General features: G+C 46.2%; 1 protein-coding gene across 1 annotated transcript; it reads left to right on the top strand.

The window, feature by feature from the left end:
• The first annotated feature begins 387 nt into the window (after nucleotides 1–387).
• LOC114094177 (cytochrome P450 4A6-like) lies at nucleotides 388–11433 on the top strand. Its single transcript, XM_027937184.2, has 13 exons — nucleotides 388–576; nucleotides 1783–1924; nucleotides 2558–2602; nucleotides 3059–3186; nucleotides 4977–5101; nucleotides 5430–5584; nucleotides 6012–6118; nucleotides 6202–6392; nucleotides 6493–6626; nucleotides 7766–7830; nucleotides 7978–8054; nucleotides 10397–10570; nucleotides 10927–11433. The coding sequence occupies exons 1-12, from the start codon at nucleotides 388–390 to the stop codon at nucleotides 10563–10565; spliced, it is 1527 nt and encodes a 508-aa protein (XP_027792985.2). The 3' UTR covers nucleotides 10566–10570; nucleotides 10927–11433.
• The last annotated feature ends 1379 nt before the right edge of the window (nucleotides 11434–12812 follow it).

Raw genomic sequence — 12812 nt, 5'->3', positions numbered from 1 at the left:
ATAGTTAAAAAAATAAATAAAATAAAACTTTTGCAGTAGAAAAAAAAGAAATGATAAATATGTAAGAAGAAAGAAATGATAATTACCCTGATTTGATCAGAACATACTATATTCATGTACTGAAATATCACACTGTACCCCATAAGTGTGTACAAAAAAATAATACAGAGAGGGGAAAGTGGGTGTGTGCATGACCGTTACCACAGTCAGCTGACTAAAACTTTCTGCCTCCCAAGGAGAATCGTGTGGATGTTTCAGGTTAATCGACTCTGGACTCAGGTCAAGCTCTGCCCTCATTTTCCAGGTGGGCGGGGAAATCCTCCCAGAGCATAAGTACTGGAAGTCAAGGGTGATAGCAACAGACAGTGATCCAGAAGCTGCTGCACCATGAATGTCTCTGCACTGAGCCTCACCAGACTCCCAGGGAGCATCTCTGGGTTCCTCCAGCTGGCCTCCCTGCTCGGCTTGCTTCTGTTCCTGTTCAAGGCAGCCCAGCTCTACCTGCGCAGGCAGTGGCTGCTCAAAGCCTTCCAGCAGTTTCCATCCGCACCCTCCCATTGGCTCTTTGGCCACAAGGTAGGAACCAATGGAAAGGGGAGTAGGAGGGAGGGAGGCTGTAGCCCGGAGACTGGCCAGGAAGTCCACGGACAAAGCCTGTTGCATGCACTGAGGAAACCCAGATTATCTCTTAGGTTTGGCCCATCCCAGCACCAGGAGCTCACTCCCTCAAAAGAAGCCTGTCCTGCTGTTACTCAGCTCTGTCACTCAGCTCTGTCACTCACTGCATCACCAGGCAGATCTGACATCTGTCCTGGCAGCCCTGCATTTGGAGGACTGTGGTTGGTCCTTTCTGAGTCTCCTCCTCTCCAAGCTGAGCACTGCTATCTTCCTCGGCTCTTCTCAAAGAACCAGCCTCCTAGATGCTCACCTGTCCCAGTCACTGAATGCCATCAGTACCTGATCTGGAGCTTGCCTCGATTTTTATGGAACCTCATAAAAATTACCTTGAGGAATTATGCTGTGTGGTGACAATTTTAAAGACCCTCAAAAGACTTCAAACCACAGTAAAAGAGTTTACTTTGCTGGAGTGGGTGGGGAATGTCAAGTAGAGGGACCAACCAGCTAGGTTTACTGAAGATCAAGGGAATTTTCACAATAGGTGATTTTAGGGACTGAAACCCTGATGATCATAGGCCCATGTGAGTGGGACAGAAGCACTGTACCTTCCAGGTAAGGGAGACTGATGTTTGAGTTACCCTATTAGACAAGATCTGTTTAGCTCCAACTCACCCTACACTGTGAGGTTCTTTGCTGTAACTCAATGCCCAGCACAGAGCCTGGCACAGGTGTGTAGAGTCACAGAAAAAGGAAGGAAAGACGAAGCCAAAGGGCTGGGGAGGTGCAGTACCAACCCCCTATCCTGACAGCTCTGGGGAAGGAAGGCACAAAGCAATGTAAGGAGCACAGAGAGGGGCTCAGCAAGGGATTGTGCATTGAACACACTTAAGAGGAGGAGGAAGATATGGAGCTTATGTCACGAACGAGGCTCTGATGCCAACAGCTCCATCCTACAGGGCCAAAGGATCCCAGCTTTGAGCAAGTGCTGGGAGACACCAAAGTTCTGGAAGTCAGCACAGATAGGTCAGCAAAAACAGCTCCAAATCTCTAACATCTCTTGAAAGATCCATAACTATGTCCCTGTGGTCACCCTGATCATCACTCTATTGCAAGGACTAGACCTAAACAAAAGATTTTATTCATTTGTCTTTCCTTTGATGACAGATCCAAAAGGATCAGGAGCTGCAACAGATTCTGTCATGGGTAGAGAAGTTCCCCAGTGCCTTTCCTCGCTGGCTCTGGGGCAGCAAAGCTCACATGGTTATCTATGACCCTGACTACATGAAGGTGATTCTGGGGAGATCAGGTGAGAGAGAAACCTCATTCTGGCAAGAGAAGCTCCTCCCTCTTTAGTATATGCCCCTGGTCTGTCATATTCCAGAGCAGAGTGATGCTTTAGCCATCAACCCTAACCACTACCAACCATTTACCCAGGCCACAACCCAGCATATGGCCCAAATACTGGAGATATAACACAGCTGTGTGGAGGGAAACTTTTTTAATGTTTTTATCTTTCTTTTTAAATCAAATCTTGAGGCAATCTGTTATGCAAATTGCCCCAGATCCAAAAAAAAAACACCAAACTTCATATCCACACTGGCTTGTATTCGAAACCTCTAATTGTCACCTGTCTTGGGTCACAGGATGACTAAGCCACCATCCATTATAGAAAAACAATGAAGCTCTGTCCTGTTCTTTGGCACTGATGACATGGCCTGTTTCTCTTCATCATAGTCCTGGGGGTGTTCAGCTTCTGGTCTATGGAGCTGCCTTCCTGAGCCCAGCTGACTATCAGGACAGAGAAGGGATGGGAGGGAACGAATTGCCAACTGATAGTCATCAAGAACTCGTGGCAGCACATGGTCTACACCACAGCTACCTTGGGACTGCACTGTTTGGTCCCCAGTTTCCTGTTAAACCTTTACTTTAAACCTTTCAGATCCAAAGGCCTCTGGTACCTACAGATTCCTGGCTCCCTGGATTGGTATGTATGTCTCTAGTTAGGTTTCCAGTGTTATTCTCTGGTTCACAGGATCAACAGGTGACAGGCCAAGGAATGTCCCATCCCCAAATCAAGTCTCATTTCTTCTAACCATACCCTCCTTCCTTCCTGTGCTGGTATGAGACCTCCTAGTCTTCTGCCATCTCTCTACTCCAAACATCCCAGGCTAACATTTAGTTATGGCCTTTTTTTTCCTGCCCACAATACTTTTTCAGCCTTTATCTCACAGTTTTCATGATTGTAGCCGGATATACCAGCCCATTTAGGAAATTCACATTCCTGAAATGCACCATGTCCCTCCTTCCTTTGTCCAAGAAATTCCACCTTCTTCAATGTTATCTTCCCCATCTCTACCCCCATAGTACCTCCCTAATTATCCCAGGGGTATCTCTGATTCTGTATCCTCAATCCACATACACTTATCCATCTCTGGTCCAGGATATGGTTTGCTCCTGATAAACGAACAGACGTGGTTCCAGCACCGGCGGATGTTGACCCCAGCCTTCCACTACGACATCCTGAAGCCCTACGTGGGAATCGTGGCTGACTCTGTCCGAGTGATGTTGGTGAGTCTCTCTCTTTCATTTCCACTCACCCACTCAAGAGCCCCTCTCAGATTCCCCTGTCTAACACAGACAGCCATCAAACAGAGTCAGATGAAATAACACTCTCAGGACGGTACTTCCTAAAAATTAGAGGGGACAGAGAGGACCCAGGCATCAGGATAGAGCCACACTTCACTTATGGTGCAAGTCAGAAAGCATCAAGGTGGATACAGACCCTGGATCCCACTTCCAAGTCTTCAGAACAGTCAACTGGAGGAGTAGTCAATCATGCCAGACAGCAGGACTGGCTGACCTGGGCAATGGCAGCTTCAAAGGCAGGCTAGAACTAACAGGATGTCACTCAGTCAGGCTCTGACCTAAGGCCCAGGGCTTTTGCATGGACTTGAGTAACATATGCAATGAAAAGGATACCAGGTCTGCATTCTCACTGCCACTCTGCCATGCCATCAATTGCAACATAAACTCTAATTTATTTTTATTAGTGCACTTTTATTAGTGCTTATAGTTATACACAATTGTTGGATTCATTCTGGCAAAATCATATAGCAAAAAATTTAATTTTCTCCAGTTCAGTCACTGGTGCCCCTTCCTGTTCCTCCCCTCCTCCCTCCCCCTATTCTTCTTCCTCTTCTCTACTGGTCTTCCTTTCGCTCATTTATTTACTTATTTTTCGATCAGTGCTTTATAGATACACATAAAAGTGAAATTCACTGTGGTATATTTATACATGCACATAGCATAATTTTGTCAAATTTATTCCTAATTTCCTCTCCTTTCCTAACCCTCCCCTTCCCTCTCAACCCTGTCTTCTACATCACTGATCTTCTCTATATTTTTATGATATCTGACATCCCTTCCCCTTTTTCCTTATTTTGCTTTACCTTCCGCATATTACAAAAAAACATTCAACCTTGATTTTCTGAGTCTGGCTTATTTCACTTAGCATGATGTTCTCCAGTCCCATTCATTTACCAGCAAATGCCATAATTCTACTCCTCTTTGTAGCTCCATAAAACTCCATTATGTATATATACACCACATTTTTTTTTATCCATTTAACTGTTAACAGGCATCTGGGCTGGTTTTATGTCTTGGTTGTGCTGCTATAAACTATGAAGTGGCCATATCACTATAGTATACTGATTTTAGACCTTTTGGATAAATACCAAGGAGCTGGATCATATGGTGGGTCCATTCCTAGTTTTTTGAGGAACCCCCATACTGTTTTCCAGAGTAGTTATATTAATTTACAGTCCCACCAACAATGTATGAGTGTACTTTTCCCCCACATCCTCACCAGGTTTTATTGTCATTTACATTCTTGATAATTGCCATTATTACAGGATTCAGATAAAACCTTAGTATAGTCAAAAGTCTGATTTATGACCCAACTGTTCTCAGTAAACTTTTGTTGAATAAACAGAAATCAAAGTCCCTGGTGGCCCACTAGAAGTCCCAATAGCGGCAACTTAGATTTTAGGTTTTCTTTTGCCTCCAGACATTTGTCCCCTAAAATTAGAGTCCTACCAGTCCCTCAGATGGAGCTCAGCTCTATATTTTGCTGGTCAAACAAAACATTATAACTGACTTTCAAAATTCAAAATTTATTATAGAATACTATGCTTAATTTTTAAATAATTTGTGAAAATATAGGCACCATTTAACAAACATTTGTTTCAGCAGTTTTTAGTGCATCTGCTCTCTAAAGTGAGGGACATGGAATGGGATATCTGGAGATGCATAAGCCTTCTAGGGAAAATGAGAAGATCATTGCCCCTATCCCAAAACAGGACAAATGGGAAAAACTCATTGACAAGGACTCCTCTGTGGAGGTCTTCCAGCACATCTCCATGATGACCCTGGACTCCATCATGAAGTGCGCCTTCAGTTACCAAGGCAATGTCCAGTTGGACAGGTCAGTGACAACCCTTCAGCTACAGAGTCCTTGTTCTTAACCAATTGGTGTAGACTCACCTGAGAGGCAGAAAGATCAGTATGGATGATCACCCCCACAAAAAGAGAGATTCTGACCCCAGCCCCAGACTAAGCCCTAATTCCCTACCAAAATCAACCCTGTCCCAGCCACAGAACCCTGATCCCCAATACAAGGTCTGTAAGGCAGAAGTAATGTGTGTCTTAGTGTTGTCTGTCCCCACAATTCAGGAAAACTCCACAACAGAGCCCACTCTGCCTGCAGGTCCTCTCTCTTCACAGTCCAAAATGTTCTGCATCCTTTCCCTCAGGCATTCCCAGTCCTACGTCAAAGCCATTGGGGACCTGAACAACCTGTTTTTTGACCGTGTAAGAAATGCCTTTCACCAGAACGACACCATATATGGTCTGTCCTCTAATGGCCGTTTGTTCCACCGTGCCTGCCAACTTGCCCATGAGCACACAGGTTCTGTCTCCTCCTTGCCTCCTCTCCTTTACCAGGGGAAGTCTAATAGAGCTGGTCATGACCCCTCAGGCACAGCCAGGTCCTCTGGTATTCCAGCAGGACTTGGGACACACAAACACTGAGTACTTCCCTACTGCAAGGGTTGGGAGCTGAAATGTTAAGGTGCAAGACGGTGTGCAAGGGATTACTTGTGCCATCTCATTGGTAATATTGATGAGACCCATCCCGAAAGCTTATACAAATACTTTATGTGCTGTACTCTAGACGGGAGGTTTGACCTGCATTTGATTGTTCTGGGCCCCCTGACTCACACACCACACACATCCTGAGTTCTACGAGGCACCCAAATTGGTGCAGGGAGGCACATGGGGCTTCTGGGGGTTTCTGTGGCTCTCAGCCCTGCCTGGTAACTGCTGTTCTGGGACAGACCAAGTGATCAAAGAAAGGAAGGCTCAGCTGCAGAATGAGAGAGAGTTGGAGAAGATCAGGAGGAAGAGGCGCTTGGATTTCCTGGACATCCTCTTATTTGCCAAAGTGAGTATGTGGGAAAGAAACCTGGGGCTTTGCCCAGGGGAGGGAGTTTACAAACCCTGCTCTCTTATCTATGGCCTCCCCAGATGGAGAATGGGAGCAGCCTGTCTGATGAGGACCTGCGTGCCGAGGTGGACACCTTCATGTTTGAGGGCCATGACACCACAGCCAGTGCTATCTCCTGGATCTTCTATGCTCTGGCTGCACACCCTGAGCATCAGAAGAAGTGCAGGGAGGAGGTCCAGAGCCTCCTGGGGGACGGAGCCTCCATCACCTGGTGAGTGAGAGCTCAAGAGGTGGGAGAGCCCTGCCTCTGGTAGGGACAAGGTGCTGGTCTTCCCAGGTCCTGCCTTCTGCTCAAGATGGCCTCACTTCAGGGACCACATGGACCAGATGCCCTACACCACCATGTGCATCAAGGAGGCCCTGAGGATCTACCCACCAGTACCAGTTGTTGTCAGAGAGCTCAAAACACCTGTCACCTTCCCTGATGGACGCTCTTTACCCAAAGGTATGATCTTCCCAGACTCATTCACATAAGATCTCCCCAGAGATAAGAAGGATCAGAAATCCCCACGTGCTTCAGCAGTTCTGAACCTGTCTATGCCTCCCTGTGTATTTTCCAGTACATATGCCCAAATGACCTATAAATTTCCTTCCAATTCTAATAGTCCACATAACTAGCATCCTAAACTTATCTTGTTCTTTAGCAAACATTCCTTCTTCTTTAGAATCTTTGGTCTTATGGTGCTATAGTTAATTTTAGTCTGTTGGCACTGATGTTCTTTGATTCTAGTTCAACATTGTAGGAATCATGGGCATCCATGATGTTCATATGTCCTCATTGTCATATCATTTTTATCATCCTCTATATTTGTGAAGAAATATAGAGGATGTATAATGTGCAGAAAAATTGGTGAAATGAAAATAATTATGTGCACATATCTATAAATGTGATGCATCTCAATCCCTGGAAACTTCTCTACAGAGATGTCAGCCTCTGGATGTAATATCTCATGACTTTAGCTCTAAAATTCTATTTCCTGAGATATGGAAGGTAGACAGGGGCTAGGGAGAAGTGGTTCTTTCGTTCAGTCAAGGAAAATAAAAGAAATCAGCAAATTTCATGGCATGGGTCAGATGTGGTCCAGTCCCTCAGGAGCCTCAGGTTGATGACAGAGAGCAGCTTATGACTGGATATGAGATCCCTGCCATGGTAGCCAACCATCTGTTGGCTCATACCTCCTTAGGTCTGAATCCCAGCCCTGCCACATCCTACCTATGTGATCATAGGCAATTCCTCTCTGAAATTTAATTGCCTCATCTGAAAAATAGGGATCCCGCCATCTTCCCTGGTGGGTTGTTGTAAGGACTAAATGAATTAGTGTGTACTCCTCAGTGGAAATTTTTCAAAAACATAAGCTCCCACTAGATTTATTCCCAAAAGTAAGGTACGATGCTTTCTTGCTTCGCTCTTGGATTTGTGGTTTTCTACTCCTTGCCAGGGCTCAGGTGTTTTGTCAAATCCACACACGTTCTGCTCAGAGTCATGCTTTATAGGAACAGCCTTCTGTGCATGCATGTCCCCTGCTGGCTGGAGGATCATGGCCTCACCCCATGGGCATCATCGATCTTCTCTCTGCCCCACAGGCATCATAGTCACACTGTCCTTTTATGGCCTTCACCACAACTCAAAAGCGTGGCCAAACCCAGAGGTATGGAGGTCCGGAGGGGATGGGAGGAAATGATCTCTGAGGATACCACCTCCCTCTACACCCACCTCTGGATAGTCTGTCCCCAAGTGGATCAGAATCAGAAGCTTGACCTCTGTCTATCCTGGTCCTGCTGCTCTCTCTCTGCAGGTATATGATCCTTTCCGGTTTGCACCAGATTCTTCCCGACACAGTCACTCATTCCTGCCTTTCTCAGGAGGAGCCAGGTGAGGGGTCCTGTCTTGGTCATGGGATGGGGGAAAGAGGAGTCATCTCTGGGCATATACCCAAAGTTTGTGATCCCTTAAGTTGCTGTACAGCATCTTCAGGGATGGTGTTGTTTGTTGGTGTTTGTGGGAAAGAAACCTCATGTGGGCATGTCGTGCATGAAAGAACCATGGCACTGCAGGGCACACCACGGACATGCTGGTCCTCTGCCCTTCCCAAGGTCAGACAAATTTCACTGTCAGAGGGTGTCCCACACATCAGCATGTTCTGGTGTTTTTCTCACTTTAAGGATATAACTTTGTGAATTAGAAATTCAGTTGCCGGGATTCTTACCAGGTGGAGCCCTCTCTTCCCGCACATTCTAAATCCAGCCCACCACCCTTTCTGTTCAAGTCACCAATCCTCAGATCACTGAAGGAAGTGACGACTTTGCTAGTGTTTGTTTTCCCAAGGCCTGGAATGTGCCAACTGTTCAGTTAGAGACTGAAAGGTGAGCTATTTGAAGAAAGTGTCCCACCAGTGTATATGGCCCCTTAGCCTCCACGTTTGCAGTCTCTCCCAACATGATGTTTGACTATATGTTAATGTTCACATTCCCCGTACAACATTCCTAGTTGTCAAAATTTGACAGATGAAGTAAGGTCTACATACCTTGAAATCACACTTACAGTCCAGCTTCAGACAAAAAGCATTAAAATGAGGACAGTAAACTGCCTTTGAGAGAAAGCCACTCTATTTGGTATGTGGCACATAACATTTGAAAGCTTCCTCCAAAAGGGTTCACTCCAAAAGGGCTGCTGCCTTCATCCACAAAAGCTGCTGAAATCATCCAGTGAGACAAAACATCATATAAATTTTACTAAAAGCTAATAGAAGTAGGCTTTTTTCTCAGCCCATATGCCTATGAATCCTTCAAATGGTAAGTCAGCTTCCATAGAAGAGGCTTTAAGCAAATTGTTTTTCCAGAAATTGGTTTTCTAGGATTTGTTTAATTCCGGGACTACTTCTTCCTACGATGGCTGCAAATCATGTTGCTGCCACTAGGGGTCAGGAGAGTATTAGATAGTTTAGGTCAAAACCAATATGGCCTTTTGTGGTATTCCATTCTGTTTTACATTCCATTACTAAATTTAAGTGAACCGAATTTTTAAAATCAAGTGACATTAATTAACTTATTTAGTGTAAGATAAATTATTAAGCCAGCCTCTCTGTGCCAGGTCCTATATAGGCTAGGTGACAGGAACATAGAGATGAAAGATATTATCACTGACTCCAAGAATTCAAAGTCGAGGAAAAAAAGTGCATTCTCTAGAGACAAATACCTAAGCTTAAGACACATTGTTCCCTTCTTTATTCTTTCATTCACTCATCTGAGCAGTTTGTAGAGTATTCCACATCCCTAGCACTGTGCAGACTGGCCCTGGACTATGATGTGTCCTTAAATAAAGCTTGGACGGCACCTTTAAGGCCTGGGAGGGGGAAGGAGAGTCAGCTAGCATGGGGTGAGGACCAACTGATCACTGATCTGAGATTTTAAGATATGTAGGCAGAGATGGAAGGGAACATTCTCTATGATCCCCACAGCCTGAGCTGAGCTAGGAAGTGAGACTGGACAAGCAGGAGGTGGGTAAGGCAGCAATCCAGAGAGATGTGGAGGGAGCTTGGGCATTTGGACATGGAGAGCATGATGGAAGGCATGGGAATGTCTGAGTTGGGCTGTGGCTTGGTGTGTAGGGAGAGGGACGCAGGAACACCAGAGGAGTCCAGGAGAGGATTCAATCTTCAGCTAAAGATGGCAAATAGGGACAGTTCTGGAGTATAAGTAGAAGGCTACAGATACTAGTGGAATGAGGGGGTTAGAGAGTGGCAGGAGCCTAATCACCCTGTGGGTGGCAGATGGGGCTGCAGCTCAAGGATCCCCAACCCATCTCCTACTCTAGGAGCTTCTTCATTGATATCTGGCTTCCCTATGAGGAATTCAGTCCCTAGATCCTCTTAGATGGAATGTACAATCAAAAATTAATTATTTAAGTTATTCATGTGATTGGACTCTGTCCCTTAGAGTACTGGTGCGGTCCTAATAGAAATTTCCTGCTTCTGAAAGTAAAAGTAGCATCAGGGCCAGTCTTCAAACAGTCATAGACCTTGTCAAAGATCAGGAGAGTGTGAACCAAGGCTTGGAGATAGAGGAATGTGTGATCTGTAAGTAAAGGTGTCAGGCAGGCCCCATGAAAGAGGACCCTGAATGCCCAGCTCTGGGCTGGTGCTCAGGGACCACTGCCTGCCCAGCCTAGAACAGGCCTAAGACCAATGCTTACTTCACTGTCCCTGCCTGGCCCAGGAACTGCATCGGGAAACAGTTTGCCATGAATGAGCTGAAGGTGGCTGTGGCCCTGACCCTGCTCCGCTTTGAGCTGCTGCCAGATCCCACCAGGATCCCCTTTCCCATTCCGCGACTTGTATTAAAGTCCAAGAATGGGATCCACCTGCGTCTCAGAAAACTCCACTAACACTGGTAGGTCAAGTGCAGGCTCTGAAGGCCTCCTAGCTGTGTTGTCACCTGCTCCCGTCCCCAGCCTATCTGCCCACATCCTGCTTTCCCGTCTGCCTACCTGCCTTTCTTCCCATCTGCCTGTTCCCTGTCCTCCTGTCTGTCCTCTCACCTGCCTCCAGGCTCCCTACCTGTTTGTCTATCTCCCTGTCTCCCACCTGCCTACATCTCTGACTATGCACATAACCCAGCCTGCCTGCCCCTCTACCTGTCTTTTCCCTTTCCTCCTACATGTTTTTCTCTCTCTGAGTTTCCTAACACTGCTGTATTAACCACAACCTTAGTGGTTTTAAATGATGGGAATTATTATTCTTTTACAGTTCTGGAATCAGAAATCCAAAGAGGGTATCACTGAGAGAAGACCAAATTGAGAATGTAAACAGCCTTCCTCTGCAGGGTTTAGAGAGAATCTTGACCCTTGACTTCTCAAACTCAAGCTGCATTCCTTGCTTTCCTCCATACTGGCTCCCTTGTACTTCTTTGAAGCCAGCATCTTTTCAAACTTCTTTCTCTTACTGTCTTCACATTTCCTTCCTGTTTGTAAGGAACCTTATAATTACATCAAGTCCATCCAGGTGATCCAAGATTATTTCCCCATCTCAAGATCCTTTACTTAATTAAAACTTGAGTTCCTTTTGACATATGAGGTAACACATTCATGGGCTCTAAAGTTTAGGATTTGAGCAACATTAGAAGCCAATAATGAGCCCAACAGAATCCCTCCCCAAATGGCACCTCATCTGTCTATCTGAACCTCTCCTACATGGTTTCTGTCTACCTGATTGTCTTTCACATAAACCTCTCCATCTCCCTCCTCCCTGAAATAAAGTTCCTAATATCACATGTAGTGCCTGTCTTCCCTTGGGAGGAGATAGAGGGAAAGGGAGACAGGCGGGGAGACAAGTCTTTTCTGAGGAAGGAGCAGGAGATGACATTTGCCCTGTAGTACCAGGACTGACTCCTGCCTGGTCCACCTCTCCAGACATCTCACCCATATGAACCCTGATGCCCCATAGCTGATGAGGGTCCCATGTAGTGGCTGTGTTTAGAAAAAAATCTCTTGTCTGGGAACTCAGAGGGAGAGGCTTACACCTTTTGGGGAAAAAAAAGACCAGGCCTCCATTCTATTCAAGGAATGTTTCTCATGCTAGATTTTTTTCAGAATAGGTCCCAGCTAGAGCCCTTCTTGAGTTGAGCTGAGCAGGAAAGACTTGCGGTCCTGGTCTGGCATGAGACCTGGGGGACCTTTTTATTTCTTCTTTTTTTCTTTTTGATGTACTGGGGATTGAACTCAGAAGCACTTTACCACTAAGCTACATACCCACCTCTTTTTATTTATTTTATGTTGCAAGAGTCTAAGTTGCTGAGACTGGCCTTGAACTTGCAATCTTCCTGCCTCAGCCTCTAGAGTAGTTGGGATTATAAGCATGCACCACCACACCTGGCTGAGGACCCTGCTTGTCACAGACCCAGTGAGATGCAAGAAGAGAGCCCAGCCTGGCCATGTCATCAGACACCTGATAACCCACGAGTCCCAGCCTCCTCAGGAGGTTCAGGAGTGGATAGTTTTCCAGTAAAGGCTGGAAGGAACCCAGATGAGCAAATGCCTGGCCACTCTGAGGAGGGGCTTCATTGACCTTGCTCACATCTGGTAACTGCCTGGACGCTAGTGCTCCTTGCCCTGGGATGACCCCTGTGTGCCATCCAAGCACAACTGCATCTGCTTCCCTTATCTCTGGGTCTTCAGCACCCATGTCCCTCAGTACTCCCACCAGGCTCCCTGGGCTGGTGTCTGTACTTCAATCATCCTCTCTCAAACCACACCCTGCTTGTCTTGCTGGATCTGAACACAGGTTCCCTTATTTCCTTGAACCGTTCGTAGTTCAGGATGCCATAGACAGACTTCCCTGGAGTCCTTCGCCTTCCCCAGTATCCTATGCTCTGCTTCGCGGAAAGGGTTTCTCCCCAAGTTGCCTGAGCCAGGACCTCCTTCCTTGTTTCCTGACCTCCTAGGTCACTAAGCTGTTCAGTCCTGATCTGAAGAGGGGCAGGAAAGGGCTGGACATTTGGTGCTTGACCAAGGGGAGAGGAGAGAGTTGGGGCAGGAGAATGAGCAGGGAATGCTACAGGAGGAGGTTTAGTAGGTCCCCGGGTACCAGATGATACATAAGGGTTCATGCTGGCCATACTCATAGAGAACAGGAAA

The sequence above is a fragment of the Marmota flaviventris genome, chromosome 10 (genome assembly GCF_047511675.1).
Source record: "Marmota flaviventris isolate mMarFla1 chromosome 10, mMarFla1.hap1, whole genome shotgun sequence".
Taxonomy (NCBI): domain Eukaryota; kingdom Metazoa; phylum Chordata; class Mammalia; order Rodentia; family Sciuridae; genus Marmota; species Marmota flaviventris.
Note: the sequence above shows the minus strand (reverse complement) of the source record. Positions and strands in the feature narration are given on the sequence as shown.